Here is a 22,808-nt window from a genome sequence, read left to right on the forward strand (position 1 = left end):
CACAGATGTTTGTGTTGAGCAAAGGGATCATTTGGGTAGACCACAAGTGGGAAAATCTGTTTTAAAATCTCAAAAGGTTGACTTTTGCTTTTTTTGCTGTTTTTATTACAGGATAATTTGTGAGTGGACATCAGAAACAGGCTAAGGCTTAGAGTCTGAAATTAATAAGTTCAGAAATACTCCCTGTGGTGACCTTAGCATGTCCCTTACTATAGCTACTACAGCATACACACCCTCCAAGAAAAAAGGTAGAACCAGGGGAGAATTCACTTCCACTACATTCTATAATATAGATGTAAACTAACAGTACCAAGTATAAAATCCTCAAGCCTATCTACACCACAGCTGCTATATACCTACAACAATGCAACTTAATTACAGACAGCACTTATGCAGCAGCCATTTTCCCACATCATGTCCTCTCTAAAGACTTGTGACTTCATAGCAATGGAATGAGAACACTTACAGGTACATCTACCACTTGGTTACCATGCCCATTTTGGGTACAGTGCTGGCAAGACACAACCATAAGACAGTGATCTGGGTTGTGGTAAGATAGGATGTCCTGCACAACACAGATGCACGCTGGTTTTCTAGCACATACTGCTGGGATTCAACATAGCCACAGCTGTTACCTTTTAGGAGCTCTTCACAACTTTCTTTTCAGCACTGCAAGCACATTTGGGATGAAGTCCAACCTGTTATGGCCCTTATCTTTCTCAACTGCAGGAGGTGTATCCTTCTACCATCCCATATGGATCTCAGGAATCCTGCCTTTTATCACCAGCTTCTGTGTGCTGACCATCACCCTGGCACAGGGAGCAACACCTAACATTTCAAACTACTGGAGATAGGCACTGCCCCTCAGGAGGCTGGGCAAGAAAGAAAGAAGCAGCTGGCAGAATGCTCAGAGCCTTATGCCCCAGGGTCCTGAGAGGGCTGGTACCTTATGCTGGGCACATGGCAGGCCTAACCAACAGCTGTGGAGGTTACCAACTATTGTCCAAAGGTGATTCAGATTCTGTGGTTTGGTACCTTGCTCATTCCTTGCAAGCATGGCCAGCATTAGCAGCATACACCTTGTAATACACTACCTCAGATTAAAGGAATGAATTCAGGATGCCTGCTTCTATTAGGATCCATCTAGGAAGATCTTTCTAGATACCCATCCAAACTCGTGACCTATCTATTTTAGCCTTAGATTTATTTTCCTATTGGTTTTAAAATTATAGAAACTGTTTCTGGTGACGTCTTTTATGTGCAGCTAGTTAAGTGCTTGTCCACTATTTTTCAATTATCAGTTTTGCATTTCAGTACTGAGAACTACACCAGATTATGTCTCTTGAAATAAATATAACCCAGACCACAGTAATGGAAAAATCCTGTTACATAATCTGTGTGCAGTGTGGAGTGCTATTTTTAAATGCATACTTCTGCTGTGTGATCACTCCTTAAGTCATACAAAAGACCCTACTAAATCACTCTGCCAATTTTCAAGAGCCTTGTCTTACCACCGCTTCCATCTCTCAGCATGAAGTTGCCTACTACTTACTTTCTCTTTTAATATAAACATAGCTATACAGTTAAGACTAGAAAATACTCGGGTCTCAAATTACTAGTACAAAGCTCATCTATCCCCTTTGCCTTGTCCCTCCTACTGCCCATACCCTTCTTGCTCCAAGAACAGCTTGGTCTGGCAAACAAACCATACTGACTGACCAGATGGCATCTAACTTTCTTTGCTAGGAAATGGCTACCAAAACATGAAGTATGGGGGCAAAGTGGCAAAGAGGAATGCCTGAGAGCAACATATAGCCTAGTCAGACCTTACTTAATGAAAAGATGACAAATACAGTATTTCTGCTGCACCTGAGACACCATTAGCTTTACACAGTAAACTGAGGTAGCTAGAGTGCCCCTCTCCTAAAATCTGGCTGGATTTTTGCATGCATGTGTACACATACACACACATACATACAAATATGCATAGCCGTTCATAAGTATGCAAACATTTATATGTACTTTGAGGCTCTGTGGAGAATTGTTTCTGTTAGAGCTCCAGGTAATTTTCAGCTGCTGCTACTCCATGATTTAGGCAAAGAAAAGCCCTTTTGAAAGTCTGAATGGTTATTATCTAAGAGCAAAAAGTAGAGATAGTTCTCTTGTTCAACCAAATCTCTCCTTTATACAGAAGAAAGTGGCGCACAAACAAATTTCAGAAGTGCTTGCTTCTTTCCCTTTCATCTACAAGCTTTACAAATACTGAACGTCCTTTGGAAGGACTTTGGACTTCACAGTCAGAGTCTACACTGAGAGAAAAGGCTTAGATTCTCATGCACTGAAAAACATTACTGACTACAAGATATCTGCTTAACATTTCAACAGTAATATCTGAAAATGTCACTTCAGTAAATTAATAGCTCACTTAACTGATGAAATTATTGTAGAATATCTGGTCAGCAAGTAACAGGACCAGATCTTTCAGTCCCTCATACGGCAAAACTTCAGCACTGGACAGCTACTAGGAAATCGACACACTGGTAACACCCATTACTGTTTTAAAATGTAATTTGCTCAGGGAAAGACCATTCCCCTGGAAAAAGTTTATCACATTCAAATGCTTGCTTCATGAATGGAAGCCATTTGCTATCTTCCCAATAGCTTAGATGCTGGTGCTTTAACTCAGATGGGATCACACCAGGAATCCATCCCTTTTAACGCCCTTTGACACCAGCCAACACCAGGCATTTCTGCAGAAGGCAGAAAGGCTGCTGAGAGAGATAAACATGATGACAGTCTGCCCCTTCATGTTCCACCCTTATCTCTGATCAGCTCAAATTCTGAGTATGGAGTAAAATGGTTGAGTCCAAATGTAAATCCAATTCAGTTTCATTAACCTGTCTCTCTATTCAAGACAGAACAGGAGTCCTCTACTTTGCTATTTGTTTCACTACTCAGTTTTATAAAGACTTAATATTTGTCTTCCCAGTGCCATCATAGGAGAAACTCTGTCCTACTCATTTTACTGCCCTTCTTCAAACCCTTCTACTTTAGGGAAATTCCTTTTCAGACATTGAATTGCACAACACACTTTATTTCAGGTGAAGTCCGGTGACTGATAGAGTATTTTGCTCATACTATATTCTAGCATGCATTTTTTGCCACAGCTGTACGTGCCTTCAGCAGTAAGTAAGCTTTCTTCTGCTAGTAGTGTTAAATATTTCCTTGGTGCATGAATAGATAATTTTTCTACATTTAAAAATCCAAACCAAAAAAAAAAAAAAAAAAAAAAAAACCACCAAAAAAAACCCCACACAACCGAAGCCCAGTACCATAGATCTTCATTAAGTGCAGTCTGTCATCTGTCTTGGTAACTTTTTCCAAATTACATACAGGTTCCCAGCTCACTTAATGGCCATTTCCAAGGACTTTATTCTGGCCATCAACAGCAAGGCCTGCTGAGGTGCCTCACCATTCATGTCTCATTTCTGGAAATCCTGGCTTTCCTTCATGGGGGTGGATGAGAGAATGGCTTTTGTGCTTCTTCCACTACTTGCTTTCAGAGGAATTTCTATAATACAAGAAAGAACTAACACCCTTTTTTTCTAATTATATTCACACCATCTTGTCTGGTTTTGAGCATCCCAGAATAACTGCTTTCTATATTTTCACTTGATCTGATAGTTCACACTATTTTTTTATCTACTTTTATCAACATTTTGAGAAATGGCTGTTCAAACCTGATCCAGGTATGAAATAAACCTAATACACACTCAAGTATATGAATATATGCATTTCAGATCTGTATCTGCATTAACTGAGAACAGGTATTGGTATATCTACATCTTTTAACATTACAGCTTTGGATTAGATGATAAAATGGCATGGATCTTTTTATCATTCAGTAATAAATAGCCCTGACGGGTCTTTTTATCATTCAGTAATAAACAGCTCTGAAAAAGAGTGTCTTGTAACCTGAAGATAAATTTGACACAGCTGTCTAAGCATACTTTAGTCTTTCTGCCTATCTTCATTTTGGTTGCTGTGTACAAACCTTTTTCTTGCTATCTACAGATTACTGCATGAAAGCAGGTAACAGTTGTGGAAAGAAAGCAAACTATTTCAAGGTTCACTTCATTACTTCAGTGAAAAACCAAACCCAAACTAATAGTAATTTCTTTTCAACAGATGACTTCTAATTTTTCTGAGACAAAAAAAGGTTTATGTAAGAAAGAAGCTTAAATAAGTGTACAGGTGTCAGTGATGTTTCTCTTCCACTGTCCCACTTCCACAAAAGGCACATGTCTAATGAAGGAGTAAGGAAGTGCCAGGAGCACAGAGGAAGAGATGTGATTGATATATTTGAGTTACAGTGGAAAATTAGAAATATAAACAGCTTCACTTGAGTGTGCAACATCAAGAAATCTTAGCCTGTTTTACATCATAAATCTCTCTCCCAAAACACTAACTTCTATAATAAACTATCAGCTTAACCATTAAGTAAAACCCATGTCCAAGAATATCTAGAAACTGAGACCATTCTGACATCTAATTACATGGATTTGAGGGTCCAGTTATCAAATTTTTATCTTTATCCCAAGCACACTAGAGGCAGAGCAATTTGTAGTGGGTAAGCTAACATTTCCTCCTCAAAAGAGAAGACAATATATTCCAATGTCCAAGCAAGAAAAAAAAAAAAAAAAAAAAAGCTGCCAGCACATATGACATATTTACTACTAACAAAGTATACATTTAAGAAAGGCATTCCAGCAGCCAGGAGTTTTATTTGCCAAGAATTCCAATTCCTTTTTATATATAACAGGCTTTTTTTGTTTGTTTTTACATAGGAAACCCAGACACAAAGAATGCAGGAGTTTGTAAAGATTTCAGGAGGCTGCTGAACACGTCCATGTAAAAACCATTCTCAGAAGTCAGCATTCAAAATAAGATGAAGACTGAAAACACCTCCTTTGAGGCAGGTCACATCCTGACATTAACATTCACATGAGAGGTTTCTACAGAAAAAGCTGTTACTGGGATCTCACACCCTGAATTGTCAGTCTCAGTGGAAGAGCTTAAATATAAAGAAAAGGGAGCAAGAATCTTCTGTTTTCCAGGTACTGACTAATCCAGATGTGCAATAGCTTCTCCCTTCACTGGAGTCTCATTCGTTTTTCAGGTGGTCCTTTAGCACCAGCACTCTGAGCATTCTTTACAGTCTCTTTTTCCTCTGTCTTGACAGCTTCAGGGACTGGTTCTGGTTCCTTCTTGATTTGATCCACTAAAGATGTAACAGCAAAAGAAAGTTAAACCTCTGATTTCATTCCACTCTTCAGAGTATTTAGAAAATATTGTTAATGTCACATGGGCAACATTAATTTCAAAGGTGTAAGAATAATAAGCAGAGAATAAATTCATACTTTTATTCAGTTAAAAGGTGGAAGAGATTGAAGTGATACAGTTCAGGCCTTTCCTGTTTGGAGGTTGCCTATGATCAACTCAAAATCTTCACTCTTATCCATTACTTTGCACAATTAGGTAATGCTAGAATTCCAAATCACCTCACAGTAGCAGCAGCAAGAGCTTACGTGGCAACTGAAAGATACTGCATACAGAGTTTATTTTTTAAGTCTTACAAAAATATTACAGTTTTACCTGGGATAGGCTTTTCTCCAGGCTTTTGCTGTGAGAGAAGAAAGAAAACCAACACATCAGTGGAACCAAAGTTGCAATTCTCAACCCTTCCTGCCATTAACTTAGGAATTAAATGCAAGCAATGCACTCTTATATGTAAGAGGTGAGGGTAGAATGGGTCACTAAATACACTTTAAACAAAATCCGGTTAATATTTTATAACATCCAGTTTTTCCTCTAAAAACTGCAAAACACTAAAGACAAAAATATGCAGTTACCCAGTCTTTCCCAGGACTGGCTGAGGAGCACTTTTGTGAGATGCTGGAAACATAATTTCCTTTGCTCCCAAGCAGAAGACCTGGTGGAACAAATGGCTACCAAAGACAATCAGAGGTAACCACAACAACTTCACAGAATGCCAAGAATTTCCATGCTAACTAATGAGTCCCTAGAACAATGGAGTAACTAAAACAAAATACTGTGATGGCTTGATTGAGTTCACAAAAGAGGAAACTGGAAGCAGCAGCAACATCTGATAGCTGAGAACAGATAAGGAAGATGTATAATAAAATTCACTCTCATAGTTTTGCCAAGGTCTTAATGACTCCAGTGATTACAAATGGAGATCCTACACTCTAATATGAGCCTTCCATGTTTGTGATCTAATCCATGTTACTGTTGCAGAAATACACTAAATCCCATTCAGTTTCACCTGTTTAAATACCTATGACTGTCTTTTAAGTTCTAAGTTACAGTAAAACTGTGGCTTTTGAGTGTCATACCTGAACAAATCTGGGTGGAAACTTTTGCCTTAGGTCTAAAAGCAAAGCATCTACTCGTTGTCTTTGGAAAATAGAGCTTGGTTCTTCTTTCTTCTTGACTTTTGGTTTAGTTTTCTCTGCAAGTCATATAAATATTAGAGAAAGATGTATTAAAAACTATTTTCTCTTAGCAGCTCTTTATTGTATGACCTCCTGACAAACTGGTTTGGCTTTTGAAAATGTGTTTTGGTCCCCCATGGGTTGAAGAATTGCCCACTTTGTTGACACACAGTTCATTATTTTCATTTCCCACCCATGCCACAATGTTCATTCCCACCAGCACAGAAGGGCAAGATTCCTTTAACCTGGTAGAGAGCCCTAACTTACCCTTCAGTCACTTCATCTCACCTCTCCACCATCACTGTGCATTGCCTCAAGCTTTTCCCTACATTCCTTTCCTCTCCCAAAGTATGCAGGAGAAAGTAGCAATCATACCTCGTTCTTCTTCATCTTTGAAATGCCACCAGTAGCCCTTGGATGGGTGATAGCGACAGTAGGACATAGCTTCTTCAAAAGCAGACTGAATTCCATGCACTGCAGTGAGCTTTCAGAAGAAGAATGTAAGGCAAGTGTTCAGAACTCAAGGAGAAAATACAACATAAATTTTTGAAAGTAGGTATTTTAAAATTAGTATTCTATATTCATTTTTGTTCTGGAAAGGGAACTTGGAATATCCCGTTTTGGACTGAGAATGTAATTTCTTTAACAGGTTCTCACAAGGCTCTTCTGAAGTGCTTTTCTAAACTGACAGAGAAAAACTTGGAAAAAACCAGTAGTTTACAAGAACAGAAGAAATCAAAACAAACTTGAGCATCCAATTTAGGAAGAAATACCACATCAATTAAAAACATAAGCCTCATTTAAAAATAAGTATTACATTAGCTTAACATTAACTTTCCAAAGCAAGCTTCACTGATTATGTATTTAATTACTATTTCATATGTATGTCAAATAATTTTAAAATTTTGATTATTCAAACTTCATGTTGTTCTGCCAATTGTGTAGCTTCGCTATTCTGATCCTTCATCCTTAAACAATGTATCCTAGTTTCTGGGCAATACTGCACTCTCACAAGATCTTGCATTTTCATGTGGGATGCACACAATATTAACCAGTGGGGTTTGTTTTAAGTTACTGCACCATTACTACACAAGATCTTTGCTCAGAATAGTGAAGGAGATACTTAAACAGCCTGGGGGACAACCAAAAGTAAAAACAGATATAAACCAGTACACATCAAATGCACAGAACACTTACAACTCTGGAGTTAATGACAGATCCTAAGTCAGGTGCTTGATAAATCACTCCAGCAATAATATAGTAGTCAGCCAATGGCATAACTGTGGGAAGGAAAAGAAGAAAAACGTGGAATCAATTTAAAGCTCTGGATGAAGACTGTGTATTTGTTGCTGAATTTCAGCAGCAGAAACAGCAGAAACGGCAACATTTCTCTTATCACAAAATTTTCTCTTGTTAACCTTTTCCTTTAAGGTGCTTTATTTGCACCTTAGGCACAGACTGTAAGGAGAGAAAAAACCAATGTCTGCTTTAGAGATAGAAAAGCATGGGCTGTCAAGTCCTGTCCTACTGCAAGGAAATGATTTGCCTCACAGAACTGGGGCTACTAGAGCTACTGCTAATCATGTGAACTGCTCTGGAAGTAATTCCACTAGCCTTGGCTAGCGGTAGAAATCCCCAATAATGTAAGATCTCATTGTTCTGGACTCAGCTTTCTCTAGCTTCTACAGTCCTCTCCACTACATTTCCCAGATCCAATGGAGTGAAGCACACACAAAGTATGCTTTTCTAAATTAGTAACATTCTGCCAAAAAAAGACTACCTTCCAAAGGCATTTGCTGAATCAGATTTTGAACCTCTACTGACCAATCAAAAATTCTTGTTCATTAGAGCTGCAGTGCAGAGGAACATTATAGTTGCCTCTATAACTCTGCCAAACACTGTTCAATTGAGAAACCATAGCAATGCTCCCAGCTTCACATTCCTAAGGACATTACCTGTGCACACATGTGTTCCAGTTCCTCCATCTCTACTAACAATTCATCCAGTACTTGCATTTTATGAAGCTTGGACACCTGCCTAAATTAGCAGTCTCAGACATCTGGGTACCTATTACAGTACCCACTTCCCCTCAAAGGAAAACAGATGCTTAGCACTTCTTTACAAATGGAGCAAGACACAGAACAGCAGTTTTACTGTTTCACAGCTCTGTACCAGGTCCTACTCTCCTAGACTAGACAGGCAACTTTTCCTAATCATTGATCTAAAGATTTTTCTAATACCACTTCAAACAGGCAAAAGCTTGTCTTTAAGAATTTAAAATATAAATACTTCTTTTTTAAAAACACACAGAAGTCATAGGACAGGCCTGCATCAGCTGTATTTGAGAATTCTACACTAGCTATGAACTCATTAAATTTCAGTTTTACATCCCCATTCCAATGTCTCAAATACACTAATTTTTGTACCCCAATGAAATAAAATATGTGGTAACATCTCAGCTAGGGAACTATGCAACTCAATTAACGTACCCAGCACAAACCTTACAGTCACAGTGGGAAAAATGTTACCAAACAGGTGTCAGTTAAGTTCCACCAAATATACATCTGCCTTACAGCTTAAGTCTAAACACACATACTGTGGTAGCTCCAACTCCAGGCTCAATCTGAAAGGTGTCAAAACCAGAAATTAAGGGCTGTATGATAATTCTATACTCACTTTTAGAAGCTATGTTGAAAATCTCTAATAAAGAAATAACTCAAACAATGTACTAAAGAATCAATCATACATGTTTTCTCAACTTGGAACTGCAATGTAAACAGACCATTATCTGACATAAGCAAATAAGAAACATTACAAGACAAAACAAAGTCCTGTAAAGACCAAAATGTATATACAGAACCTGAATCCCTAAGAAAAAGAAGAAATAATTAGCAGTAACCCTGCCTTTCTTTCCTACAAAGCTTACTCTGAAATAACCTATTGTTTTATATGAACATGCAGTTAACAGATAGGACAATCCAGTAACTATTGAAATGTGGCTACATATTTGATGAATCAAGTTGCATGCAGATGGGAAAAAAAAGCTAAGGAATTTGATTTAAAAACTGGAAAGAGACACTGTAGGAAGGAGTGGTGCTGTTACCACAAGACTCCATCACAAGAAGACATGGACACTTGCATAGCCTGACAGATAAATACGACATGGAATGAATGCTATTAGCAATTTCCTGTAGGAAAACGTAGCACAGGGCAGCACTCTCTCATTCACTGTTCCCATTTCCCCACAAGATGGCACTCCCTGCTGCTGGCACGCTGCAGGGAACTGCCGCAGAAAGGATCTCCCCACTACAAAGCCTCATACCCTCCTAGTTAGACTGGAGATTAAGACAGAAGAGGGGAAGCAGACGTGCGCAGACGTGCTTAGACGTAAATTAGGAAGTGATAAAAACAACTGACTGATTGGCTTCTCAACAGGGGCAAGAAGTGAGTGACTGTACCTTGTGTTGGAGATTGCCTTTGCTGCTTTCGGATAATGAAGAGGATGGGCTCTTGAGCATGGAGAAGGATGTACTCCACTCCAACCATCTGGCTGAGAAAGAAACAACCAGAGTGAGTATCTTCCTCCAAGTAAAATCTGTAGGAGGTGAAGAGCGACCAAAGGGCCCGGCAATAAAGCAACGAAGTTCTGATGCTTTGAAAGCTCTTCTTTATAATGTGCAGTAAATAAAGGCAAAGGATTTCCTGAGCTAGCTATCAAACCCTAGGTGCATAGACAAAGGGAGTTATAACAACCTGACACAAGTAGAACATATTAGCAACAGATAAATAGCAAGAAAGATAACAGTCTACCTTCATAGAGATGTCATTTAAATACAGCAACAAAGAACTGGTGTATGATGTGACCATATGTGTGTCTGATGTAAAGGCCTCTCTGCAACCACACTGAGCACAAGTGACTTTACCAATGGACTTCTAGTCCTGCTTGCAAACTCTCTATCATATTGTGGAGTCTTAAAATAGTTCTCAAACAACTTGCCAGTGCTCAGCATAGCAGATGGGGAACTGAAAAGAAAGTTAACTTGCACATGCAATCTCAATACACAACCATATGTGATCAGTTTATTTACAACACTCACTACTCTTATTATCCATACTAAAAAGCCAGCTCTTTGGAGGAATTATGTACTAATTATGGCACACAGCCAATAGTATATGGAAACACAAACTATTTATGAACTCAAAGTATCCCCTAACAAACTCTATTCACCGCAGAAAAAACATTTAACTACATTAGACTACTCAGGTTCTGTTGAGCAGGGAGGATGAGAGAAGACAGCTTTTCTATTTCAGAGAAATATCTAAAGGGTGATTTACTGGCATCTCAAAAGACACACAGAATCCTTCAAACTTAACACCTCCTTGAGATGGCATAAGAACAAGCAGAAAACATCCAAATACAGAAAGAGCTGGCCTCGCTGGAAAGTGGTGGGACTAAAAAGCACAGAACAGAACAAGCGTTCCAGCATGCATCCATTCAGTCACCAAAGCCTCTGAATGGAGGGACAAGGGATACTGCACAGGAACTAGATGCAAATTACAACTTACTTCAAATGGTCCAGGGTCATCCGCTGCATTTTGACGACTTCATTGTTACATGTTCGGTCATAGAAAGGGTTACTTCGCTCTGAGAAATAGTCCAACACGCTCCCATTGTTTAATATTGGAATCCAGGAGCTGTCAACCCAGGAAATCCCCAACAGATTATCTGGGAAAATAAATCTATATTGAGTACCAAAGCAGTCAAAACCACTACAAATACATCCAAGAGTAAATTGCCACCAGTTAACTATTATAGCAGAGGAAGGAGATGGAACACAAACATACCAGTTAACATAAAAGAAGTATTTCATAGAGTTCAGATAATAATTGATAACCTTTAACCTTCTGCAGGTCTCTTAGCAGTATACAAAAAAACCCCCCCCCAAAAAAAAAAAAAAAACCCCCAAAAAAAAAACCCCCCAAAAAAAAAACAAACAAACAAACCAACCCAAAAAAAAACCCCAAAAAAAACCCCAAAAAACCAACACACCCCAAAAAACAACAGCAAACACAAAGATACTATCTTTGGGCAGATGCTTCCCAGTAATCTTGAACAAGAGATTCTATTCCTGACTATAAAATTAATCTGCCAAATTGCCTGCAGCAAATTACTTGTTCCATAACTCAATGGATATTACAGATATTTAACTACTGAACACTAACAATTATATAAAAAAGCAAGCTTTTTAAATGAACAGATTTTATAACCTACAAGTCATAATAGGCCAATTAAATTCTTACAGATTTAGGGAAATATGAGTTAAAGTCCCTGCATTTTGTAATCACGCTGCAGCAAAATGTTCTTCAGGCACATCAAAGAAACCAGTGTCAACAACCAATTCCATAGCCAACAAATTTGCTAACACTAGAGATCCAGGAGGAACCTTGGAAAAAAACCCTGAAATTCATTGATTTTAAATCACAGCAGCAGCAAACAGAATTTCCTATACACAAGAAAGCAGGAAGAGACATGCATTGTTTAGATTAAAAAAAACCCTAAGTGATGAGAAGTCATTGAAGACTGACTGAAGATCTCAAATTCCCTCCACATGGGAACCTGTCCCTAAAGTTCATACATTATACACATACCCTCAACTCCCACTTATCATTCCAATGAGAATATTTTACTTCTGTGACAATTCAGCATGCTCAAGGATCATCAGATCACATTCAAAAATATTAGCTCATACACTACTAGCAGCTTCTCTGAGGAAGAGTTATAAAGCAACACCACCTGCTTAGCAAACCAGGAAAAATGCAACAGAAATAGCTACATGTAAATCAATTTTCCTTGCTAATCTCAGAATTTTTAGCCCGACTGTTTCATGCATGGCAGGGACAGGGAGGGAGAAGTCTACAGGCATACAAGTTATTTTACACAGACTATTCTCTCTCCTCACTACAGAAAAGGAAATCTCAGAAACACGGCACTAAGACCCATTATTAAACACCTAAGTCATAGTAGCGCTGTTTATTCCAAATGTCATTCAAATCCAAAAGAGCTCTCCTTTCCAAAATATCTTAAAATCTTAAGCACTTGCATTCTTCTTATAATAAGCTCTCACATTATACTTCAAATACAAACTTTCTTTGGTCGTATGGTTAACAATAACTGCATTTCTCAGAGGACTGTCAGGCGAGCTTTAGAGAGAAAGATATATATAGCTATCATGCTGTATATATAGACTGAGAAATGTATCGTAAAATGGAATATAAAGTTGGACTCTTAAGAATCAATTATGCACAGCTGCTTAGTGCCAGTATTTATAATTGCCTTTATAACTAGCAAGATGGTTCTCTTAACTGTTCTTGGAAAAAGGAGAGGAAGAATAAAACAAACCGTGAATCTGACATGGCTGTCATACTGAAGGGTGTACTGTTTATTTTGGGTATAAGAAAGGATGGCATTCTTGCTTCCCTGTTCCTTTCAAAAATAGGACATCTTGTGCAAAGCACTTCTTGTGGAATTTGCATCACAACTGCAAAAGTAAAGCACTTGTGACAATACTGCCAATCTGTCATGATTTTCAAGACAATTTGGAAGACAAGCCAGCAATCCATGGCAAAAACGAAGAGTAATTCACACAATGTGCCGAACCTGGCCTTGTTGGCCAGGTAGCTCAGCACTACGCTTTGACAAACCGAGAGGAACAGTAAAGTAGCCTGACAGGGTACTGGGTTTACCTGACCAGGTTTGGTAGGAGGAGTCACAGGGGTGGCTTCAGTGAGAAGCTGCTGGGAACTCCCCCACATCCTACAGAGACAAGCACAGTCCATGACAAGGTGGCTGTCTGTAAGAGGCCATCTGAAGCCCCCCTTATTCTCCTTTTGCCTTCCGATTGCCACGAGGAGAAACCCCTTCCCCCACTGCAGTTCCGGCTTGGAGAAAGCGACAGTTGCAGGTGCAACTGCTGTACCGTCACACTAGCTGTTCCGAACAAGGCCTGGCAAGGACTTGGCAAGGAATTGGCAAGGACCTGACATAGACTCAGCAGGGAACTGCCTGCTGCGATACCTGCTCACTCTCCACCTTTAAGCCGAATGAACTTTTGGGGTGACTCTAGTGGTCTCTCACTGAAGACCCCTCCTCTGCCTCATTACCACCGTGACAGACAGAGATCGAAAAACCCTCCTCCCAAGGACTGAGACCCCTACCACAGGGGGTGGGGAAAAGGATGGTGTGACCACTAATTACATGACCTGTTCTCCTTCAGTAGCTCCAATGGACTTATTCTTTATTGTTTTCGTCCTGCCTTGGTGGTTTCAGTGGACTCACCTGTTCCCCCCTCAGCAACTTTCATTGCCCTGCATGTTCCCCCCTTTTTTTGGTGGACTATAACCGGACCCCTGAGTTGACCAGAGCTTTGGAGACCCTTCCCGACACAACAAGATGGATCCCCATCGTCTGGACCAGTGGGGATCTCGCCTGTGTTGGTAGCTATTCCCATCCCCCTCTTCTCTCTCTCTCTCTGTCCCTTTATCTCCTTTCTGACCCCACTATCGCATTTACTGTTTTGGCCCCTAATAAAGGTGCATTTTTTGTGATTAACTGATAGTCCCCTACTGTTTGCCTTTTTGCACTTTTGGGATCGGTGAGAAGAACCATCAGGATTCCTTTGCCCCTACGGGCAGATTGTGACACTGTCCCCCTGCAGCCTGTGGAGATCCACAGTGGAGCAGAGATACAGATGCAGCCCCTGGATGACCCCACACGGGAGCAGGTGGATGCCCAAGGAATGATGTGACCCCATGGGAAGCCACGCTAGTGCAGGCTCCTGACAGGACCTCTGGTGCCTTGGACAGAGGAGCCCAAGCTGGAGCAGGTTTGCTGGCAGGACTTGTGACCCTCTAGGGGACCCCTGCTGGAGCACTTTGTTCACATTTCTCCCAAAGCCAAGTGCAACACAAGCCATGTGCCAACCAGCCCCACGAGTTGCCAGGCCCTGCAGAGCTGCCAGATCATGTTCACCTGGGCTAAGTAGCCTCAAAGCTGGCCCAGAGGGAAAGGCAGGTCAGAGGCCATGCTCGCTGTGACAATGGGCACTCGTCCATCCTGACCCAGCTCTGAGTGCTACAAAGATCTTGGTAAGTCTGGAAAAGTGAGGGATTGCCTGCGTAACCAAGATAACCAGCCTGCACAGAAGGTACTTAAAAATTGGGAGCAGGTTGGTTTAAGTACCAAATATTAATCTGCATTATTACTTCTACCAATTTCAGAGACCAAGATGGATTAAACAAAATTTCTTGATGACCAGTATTTTAGACCACACATGGACTGATTTCAAAAATTTGTGGAGATAAAATATTCTAATACTCTTGGATTGGCGAAAATGCAGTTGCTGTAGTTTCAGTAATATATACTTTGAATTTAAACAATAGTCCCACATGATGGTAGGCTCAAAGGGATATATAGTAAAATTATACCAACAATTCCATTTTTCAGAGGTGCAATATTTTGGATTTTTCCACTACTGGTTTTGATGAGTCATGCAGAGAAATCTGGGATGGTTTTTCATAGGTAGACCCATTGATCATCCAGCACTCTACCTTAATTTCTAACCTTTCTGTTCCCCAAATTTAGGGAATATTATTATCAGCTTCACCCTTACCTAAGTCCCACTCATTTTTTAAGTACTTAAGCAAAGTGGCAGGGCTTAAATCTGTTTTACTGGAATGTGTCAGCTTTTGGAAACTATCATGCTGACTAATAACCCTAATTGGGGGAGTTACGCAGGCTATACTGAATACCTGTTTACAGTGAAGAAGAGAATGGTACTAAAGAAGGTGAAAGGAGAGCAATAGGCACTGGGCTCTGAAAGGGCTCCCACCCTTTGGCCTGAATCAATGTACTCTTGGTAGGCAGGAAGGGACAATTAGATGTAAACATTAATTTTGACTATGAGAGGAGGGGACTGGTAGAAAACATTAAGGCATTCCTAGCAGACCTCATAGCTCCAATACAACCAGAAAATGAAACAACAGACTTCTGATCAACAGCAGAGCCACACATTCAGTTAGAAACAGATACAAGGGCATGCTCAGTAAAGTTACAATACCGATTGTTGAGGCAATGGGAAAAAGGGTTTTATGGCCATTCTTACAGCTTGTGGACTGTCCCAATTGGACATACTAAACTGACTCACAAGTTTCTATATGCCAGAATGTCCCCTTCCATTGTCAGGACAAGACTTACCATGCAAGCTGAATGCTCAAGTAACTTTTTTTGAGAACTGTATTGCTATGCATCTCACAGAAAAAGGATGGAAAGCTCAAATCTGCTTACCAATGAACCAGACTTCAAAGGAACCTGAAAACTACACCCTGGACTCAGTACTGATTGCTGCTTAGAGCATTAATATGAATTTAATACCTGTAAAGAAGGGAGGGATCCCACCATGGAGCAGTGAAGACTGTGAAGAGTCTTCCTGCTGAGGAGGACAGAGTGGCAATGTCAACATGCGTGAACTGATCACAAACCCGTTCCCTATTCACCTTTGCTGCTTGGAGGAGAGAAGTTAGAGAACTTCAGAGAGAACTTCAGAGAGAAGTTAAGCCCAGAGTGGTGGAGGTGTTTTTAAGATTTGGTTTTATTTCTCATTATCTTCCTCTGATCTAATTGGTAACCAATGCAATTAATTTCCCCAAATTGAGTCTGTTTTGCCCAGGACAGTAACTGATGAGTGATCACTCCCTGCCCTCATCTCGATCTACAAGTCTCTCTTTCCCCTGTCTGGTTGAGAAAGGGGGGTGACAGAGTGGTTTTAGTGGGCACCTGGCACCTAGCCAGGGTTAATCCACAGCAGACAAATTAAAAATAGAAGTATGCCTCAAAATCTACTTAATATATTGAACTATGTTAGATAAAAGACTTTGAGGGAGCTTAAATTATCTGGAGTAACACAGAAGGTTCTCACATCAGCTAATAACTCAATACAGCATTCCTCCATTAATTGCCTACATAGTTTCTTTGTGTAATCTCAAACAAGTCAGAAAACCACACAGGACTACACATAATCATTAAGAATTTGAAGACAAAAAAGGAGAAAACCTCTGTGGCATTATCAAAACTGACCCTTTATGAGAGTTCCCTAAATACCTCCTCTTGTTCATTCTCTGAGACCCCACCACACAGGCTTCTGATGTTACTGCATTCAGACACTCCTATGGAGAAAAATAACTTCCTTTCCTGTGGCCTCTGAACCCCCATTTCTTCCATCAAAGCTCAAATCCTTTACAATTTAACTTCTACTTTGTTTACAACATAAATATTCTTTAACACGTCAGTAAAATATTACTTCTTCTTCAAAACATAATCTCTTTTTATTCATATCCCTGACTCCACCCCCAATGTTTTTTTGTTACTTCAGCTTTCTTTCCGGCTTTCCTAACACCTGGCCTGCCTCACCACATCCACCTGAAATGCTCTGAAGATTACCAGCCTCACTGGCTGTTCCGGTCCTGTGCAAGTCCCATACACACGCCAGCGCTTCCCACTTCCCCCCACACTTCAGAGCTGCAACTCTCTTTTTTAGCTGCTCCTTCACGTCGCCATCTCATTGCAGGACCGCTTTGCCCCCCCGAAAAGGCAAGAGTCTACCAGAGGCAAGCTTGTTTTCCCCAGGCGGCCCTGAGCACACGCTCGCAGCCTGCCGCACATCCAAGAAAGCCGCTTTCTGGGGCAGCTTTTCCGCCCGGCCGTTCCAGCTTCCGAGGACCGCTACACAATCGCACCGACCCCCTCCTGCAGCCGCCCCGCGGAGGGCTCTGCTCCGCGGGCGGAGCTGAGCCCAGGCCGGCGGGCAGAGCCCCGAAGCCGCGGGGAGCGAGCCCCGAGCGCCGCCCTCGTCCCGGGCCTACCTCGGATATCCACAGCCGCCATGGCCGCGCCGCGCGCGTCCTGAGCGGGGCGGGGCGGGGCGGAGCGGCGCGCAGGAAGCGGCCTTGGAGCGGGGAGGCGGGGCCGGGCCGGGGAGGCGGGGCCGGGCCGGGGAGGCGGGGCCGGGCCGGGGAGGCGGGGCCGGGCCGGGGAGGCGGGGCCGGGCCGGGGAGGCGGGGCCGGGCCGGGGAGGCGGGGCCGGGCCGGAGCCCTGTGCGGGGAGAACGCCCCTCGTCCCGACACGCGGTCGCTGGCCAGAGAAACGCCTTCCTGAAGCGAGGGGTTGTCCTGCTCCAGCGTCCCAGCACAAGTAAAAGTGGCCTGCGCTTCGCCTGAGTGGTGCATAACCAGAACGATGGCGCCAGTGCCGAAAATCGACATGCTCATTCGGAGCTGTTTGCTCAAAACAAACAGCTTTTTGGGATTTTGCAGTTGTTTTTGCCTGACCTTGGCCTGCTGGTATTTGCCGGTCGCTTTCAGAGAGAAAGAGATGTGGGCCACAGGTTGCTGCTGCTCAGCGTCACACCCATCCGGCTTGAGCTGGCTGGGGTAGCCCTAATTTAGTTAGCCATGTGGGAATAATAGATGTTTTGAGGTCACATCATCAAAACACTGTATGGCTCCTGTCCTGCAGTATGGTCCTTGGCATTTTGGCTCTTAAGTGAAATGGTCAGTCATCAGTTATTTATAGCGTGAAGAGCAACACTGGAGGAATATACATAAACTGAAGATTATTAAACTCCTTATTTAGATTGACAACTACAGTCTCCCAGTCTGCTGTACAGAGTGTCCAATATCCCTATGTCATGCTAGCTGTACCTCCAGGGACTCAGCCTTTGCTGCCAAGATCAGCCATCCCCTTGCCGGCAGTAGCAGAGTCTAAGAGAGCCTGGAGTTATCACTTTGCTGATGGCACGTGATCGTAATTGGTGATGGAATCTCTTGCCCTTCCATTAGAGGCCTGAAAAAAGTGTAGGAAATACTTTACTGTGTATGAAGTACAAGAAAGGGATATTATTATTGTACGAGAGCAATCAAGAAGTTAGAGCAAAAGAGAGATCATGCTGCTTATTTGCTCCCTATTCAGACCTCTCATACTAATGCATTAGGAGACAGACTGTAATTGCAAAACCACATACTCTTTTATTTTTTTCTTCCCAGGATTCCTATCTCATTCAATATGTTAAAGTCACTATATAATTTGTGAATACTCAGGCCTTGTTTTCTGTGAAGAAGAGGTGCCTGCAAAACACTTGCTCTACATGTTTCGGGTGTTAAAAGATGTGAAGGTACCAAGTGAAGGTTACAGAAAGTGACAAGGTCAGACAGAAAAATGCTGGTTTGGAAAACTGGACTCTAGTCTTGCCAGTAGTATAGTCATGCATTTGATTAATGAAGTTTTTTCAGACTCAGATTTACAGATGTGCTGAACCCTCAATACAAATAAAGTAATGCTGGTCATGTTTTGTGTGTTTTGTAATTCTTGCACACTGAGAAGTTAAGGTCTCTAAAATCTCTCACAGTTTATTATTCAAAATAAGATTTTTGTAATCTTAGTGTCTCAGAGCTGTATCTCTAAAAGGGAGGTAATAACAGGCCCCTTGGCTCTGAGTGGTTCATGAAAATAAATTTAATAATATCTGCAAAAATATGAGGCTGGGATAGTAAGTGTTCTGAGAAAATTAATCTTTTCTTCAAAAGAAGATTTGCTTAATTGGCAAAGTAAGTAAAAATAAGTAAAAAAGATTGAACGGTGGAAGAAAAAGTACTGAACAGAAGTGCACTGTCCAACTGTAATACTGAATTCAGAAGAAAGCCAGGAAAACACAGTATTTGGTATCATTTAATAGCACAATTATATTAAAAATCAAATCTAACCTTAATTTTTCAATTTCACGATTCCTGGATACTTGTCTTTGTCATTGAGATAATATTTTGTGTAATATGTGCTTTTCCATGGGGTAATTCTCATGTGTGCACACTGCAGATCCCCATTCATTAGTTAGCTGCTACTGGTTAGCAGTTTCTACCTTTGCCAAACACATCTCTCTAGTGTTATCCACACCAGAATGTTTCCAAATAATACTGATAGGTTGCCATTCTAAACCAAATACCTCTATGACCCTGTAATGAACAAGCCTCCTGGAGGGAAAAATGCCACCAGACATCACAGCCATCCTTCTGGAGCATTTCTGATGCCCTGTTTCATTCCATTTTTGTGCAAACCATTTCTTTTCAGTAACAAATGTAAACTCGACCTCTGTTTTAATTATTCATGTTGTCCATCTTTCCTGCTGACTCTGCACCTCTCTTTAGCAAGTATGTCTTCAGATGAGCAAGCGGCTGAAAAGTAAAGATTCCTGGGTGGGAAATAATGGGGCTTGATTGCTTACAATGAATTTTCAATTACATAGTGAGACTAGCCAAAGCACTGCTGGAAGGTATTGTTAATCTGGTAACATTTTCACCTTCTGCTATAGCATAAAAGGTGAGGGCTTTTTCACCTGGCTTCCTCTAAAGGGAGAGTCCTAATGAGCACTGGAGTTCTGTCCCTCTTAGCAGGAGGTGTGGATTACAGATGGAGAGATAATGAAAGCTATCACATGAAATGAGGAATTTATGCACACTGCTTTTGATGTCAGAGAAAGGCACCTTAAGCAACGAGTATTTAGGCATATTAATTCAATTTGTGTGCTTTAAAAATGCATAAAACACTTGGATAAAAACTGACACATTTTTTAGTCCCGGTGTTCAGATGTCATTAAGTGTCATTCTCCCTTCAGTGGGATTATTTTTCTGTATTTCTATGGTCAGAGCTAATGAGGAATCTCATGCTACTGTGCTCCTCTAAGTGTAACAGAAGAGACTGTCCCTAATTTACAATGTTTATTATCTCCAGTGGATGAAGGATTGATAGCACTGAATGCTCTAAACCATATTATGGGTACAGCAGGGAGACTACCAAGGAGTCCCTTTGTGGCTTCAAATAAGCACAGCTAAACTGTGAGGACTACATCTAAAAAAGATGGAAAACCATCTCTGTGCACATTTCTAACAGTCTGCAGAGACTGAACAAATAAGCTAGCTATATGCCATGAGGTGAAAAGTATTGTTTATGAATCCTTATCATTAAACTCTGGGCGGTTTCCAAAAACATAATAGAGGCTCCTGAACAAAGATATCATCACAGCACCTCGGATTCTGCCCATCTGCATTTGAACTCACAGATTAATAGTAAATATCTCCAAATCTCATTCTGTGTTCCATTAAATCTAGTTCTGCAATGAAGCACAAGGGAAATTTAAATTTTTATGCTAATAAAAAATTGCCGGGCTTGAATTACTTATGAAATGAGCAATTTGCTACTGGTTTATAATAAACAGGACTGGGAAAATATTTTTTTAAATCCTTATCTCATGGTTTGAGGGAAAACCATGAGAGAGAAATGTATGGGCAATGCAAAGAAAATGCTGAAACCACAAAATGTGTAAGGGGAGAAAGGAAATGTTTGAGGGAGCTGCCATGAGTTCATCATCCATATTCTGTTTTAACATTTTTGCTTGTGAAGTTTCTCTCTTTCCACCTTGAAAACACTTATGTTGCTGGTATCTTCAGATGGCATTACACATGCAGTCATTTACAAAATAGCTTCCATAGGCCTCAAAAGCCATCACTGAATTATGCTTTAGAAACCCACAGCACAGCCAAATTGCGAAATTCTGATTTTTAAATCCTTAATCAGGCACTTTTGCTGACTTCAAAGTCTGTTAATTTCTCCTTTCGCTCAGTGCATCTGCGTGTTCTTTTCCTTTTCCTGAGATGCTGTTTTCTGCACAGTTTTTATAAATACTGCTAATCACATGCATTGACTATTAAAAAAAAAATAGCCAGGCTTGTAAGCTCTTTTTTTTTTTTCCTGGAAAAATGCCACTGGGAAAATCTAACTAAAGTGGCTGAAATGATGGCTGCAGCCAGTGCCCTTCTCAAAACGGTGTCCCCCTCACCTTGTTGCTCTCAGCTCTGGGCTGCAAAGAGCAGAGGAACTGTGGGATACTAGGAGTAATGTTCCTGGCATCCTTAGATCATTTCAATACATCTCATAGTGCTTTATTAGAGTCTCCTGTTTGAAAGAATGGGGAAAGAGAAGATTAAACCCTGCTAACAGTCTAAAAGCTTCCTGAAAACAATTAATCTCCCAGTAAGCCCCAAAAGGCTATCTGTCAAGAAGTTAATAAAGATGAAATGTCAGGATGCCACATGGCTGCTGGCAACTGCGGGCAGGAGGGGAAATGAGCTTCCAAGCAACGAAGCACAAACTATGTCATCTTGCATATGATCATGTATTAAAACCAGCAACTGCAGATGCTGACTTTTGTGTCTCTGCAGACATCTCTGACCTTAGCATCTCTGCTGCTGCATTGGCTTTGTCGACGTAAAAGCCCATGACAAAGAAGGATGCAGCAAGTACAATCTACAGGTGTTGGATCACCCAGAGGGGACTGGCGGTAGAAGCAGAAACTGCCCCATGTCCCTAGAGCTGTACAGGTCACATACAGGCCAATATCCAGCAAGAGGTAGATGAAGCTGTCAGGCAACTCTGAAGCACATCCTCCATCCCTTACAGCTCTACTTGTGTGCATTTGTTAGCTGGATTGGGAGTCAACCAATGTTTTATTTCCCCCCAGTTTCCAAAGGGCAGATCAGGGCCCTGGAGTACAGCCGTGGACCAGTCACTGCCAACAAGCAAACAGTGTCTGCTGACAATGAAGGCTTGCCCAGGACAGGGAAGGGGAGAAAAGCAAAACAATCTTCTCACCATACAGCCTGTTTATTGCACATGTCTAGCAATCTAATATTCCTAATCTCTGGACTGCACCACAGCCATGGCGTTTGGTGGCTACCTCTCAGTAAGCTTTGAATGTCATCATTTTACTGCCCATTGTACCCCCAAATATGGCCAAATTGCAAAGTCCTTGATATTTATGCCTTTAATTCCAGCACTTAGCTGATCTGAAAGAGTTCTTTAATAAAATAGAGTCTCTCTAGTCTGATTAAGAAATCAAGATTTATTTTCCTGATTTATTCTATTTTCTATTGAAAAACAGAGGGCTTCAGTTTGGCAGTGAGCCCTGTGCTTCCCAGTGGGAGGATGCAAAACATGTACAGGCTGACCAGATCAGGAAGTGAAAAGAAACACTTAATTTCTATATTTCAAGATTGGAGAGAGCTACAAAATCCAGCAAGCAGCAATGGTGGCAGAACATTAACAAAACTGTCTAGCAATATCTCTGCTTCAACAACTGCAGCTTCATAATGCTAAAAGCGGTCTATTTCACTTCAGTGAAGAATTTTCATTT

General features: G+C 41.1%; 1 protein-coding gene and 1 long non-coding RNA gene across 3 annotated transcripts; one reads left to right on the plus strand and one right to left on the minus strand.

Annotated features, from left to right (window-relative positions):
* Positions 1-556: 556 nt before the first annotated feature.
* On the plus strand, positions 557-4,919 carry LOC128808757 (uncharacterized). Its single transcript, XR_008437530.1, has 3 exons — positions 557-734; positions 2,448-2,540; positions 4,848-4,919. It is a non-coding gene; the product is annotated as an uncharacterized LOC128808757 (long non-coding RNA).
* Positions 4,342-17,539, minus strand: MED6 (mediator complex subunit 6). Of its 2 annotated transcripts, none has more exons than XM_053980246.1 (8): positions 17,433-17,539; positions 11,082-11,241; positions 9,974-10,065; positions 7,713-7,795; positions 6,891-6,999; positions 6,417-6,532; positions 5,656-5,683; positions 4,342-5,281 (listed from the first exon to the last, which is right to left on the minus strand). In XM_053980246.1, exons 1-8 carry the CDS (start codon positions 17,452-17,454, stop codon positions 5,154-5,156), a joined length of 738 nt encoding a protein of 245 aa, XP_053836221.1. In that variant the 5' UTR covers positions 17,455-17,539; the 3' UTR covers positions 4,342-5,153. The 2 variants fall into 2 exon arrangements, with proteins under 2 accessions (XP_053836221.1, XP_053836220.1); XM_053980245.1 differs by lacking the exon at positions 17,433-17,539 and adding an exon at positions 13,852-13,891.
* Between the last annotated feature and the right edge of the window lie 5,269 nt (positions 17,540-22,808).

This window comes from Vidua macroura, chromosome 6 (assembly GCF_024509145.1).
Source record: "Vidua macroura isolate BioBank_ID:100142 chromosome 6, ASM2450914v1, whole genome shotgun sequence".
NCBI classification, from domain to species: domain Eukaryota; kingdom Metazoa; phylum Chordata; class Aves; order Passeriformes; family Viduidae; genus Vidua; species Vidua macroura.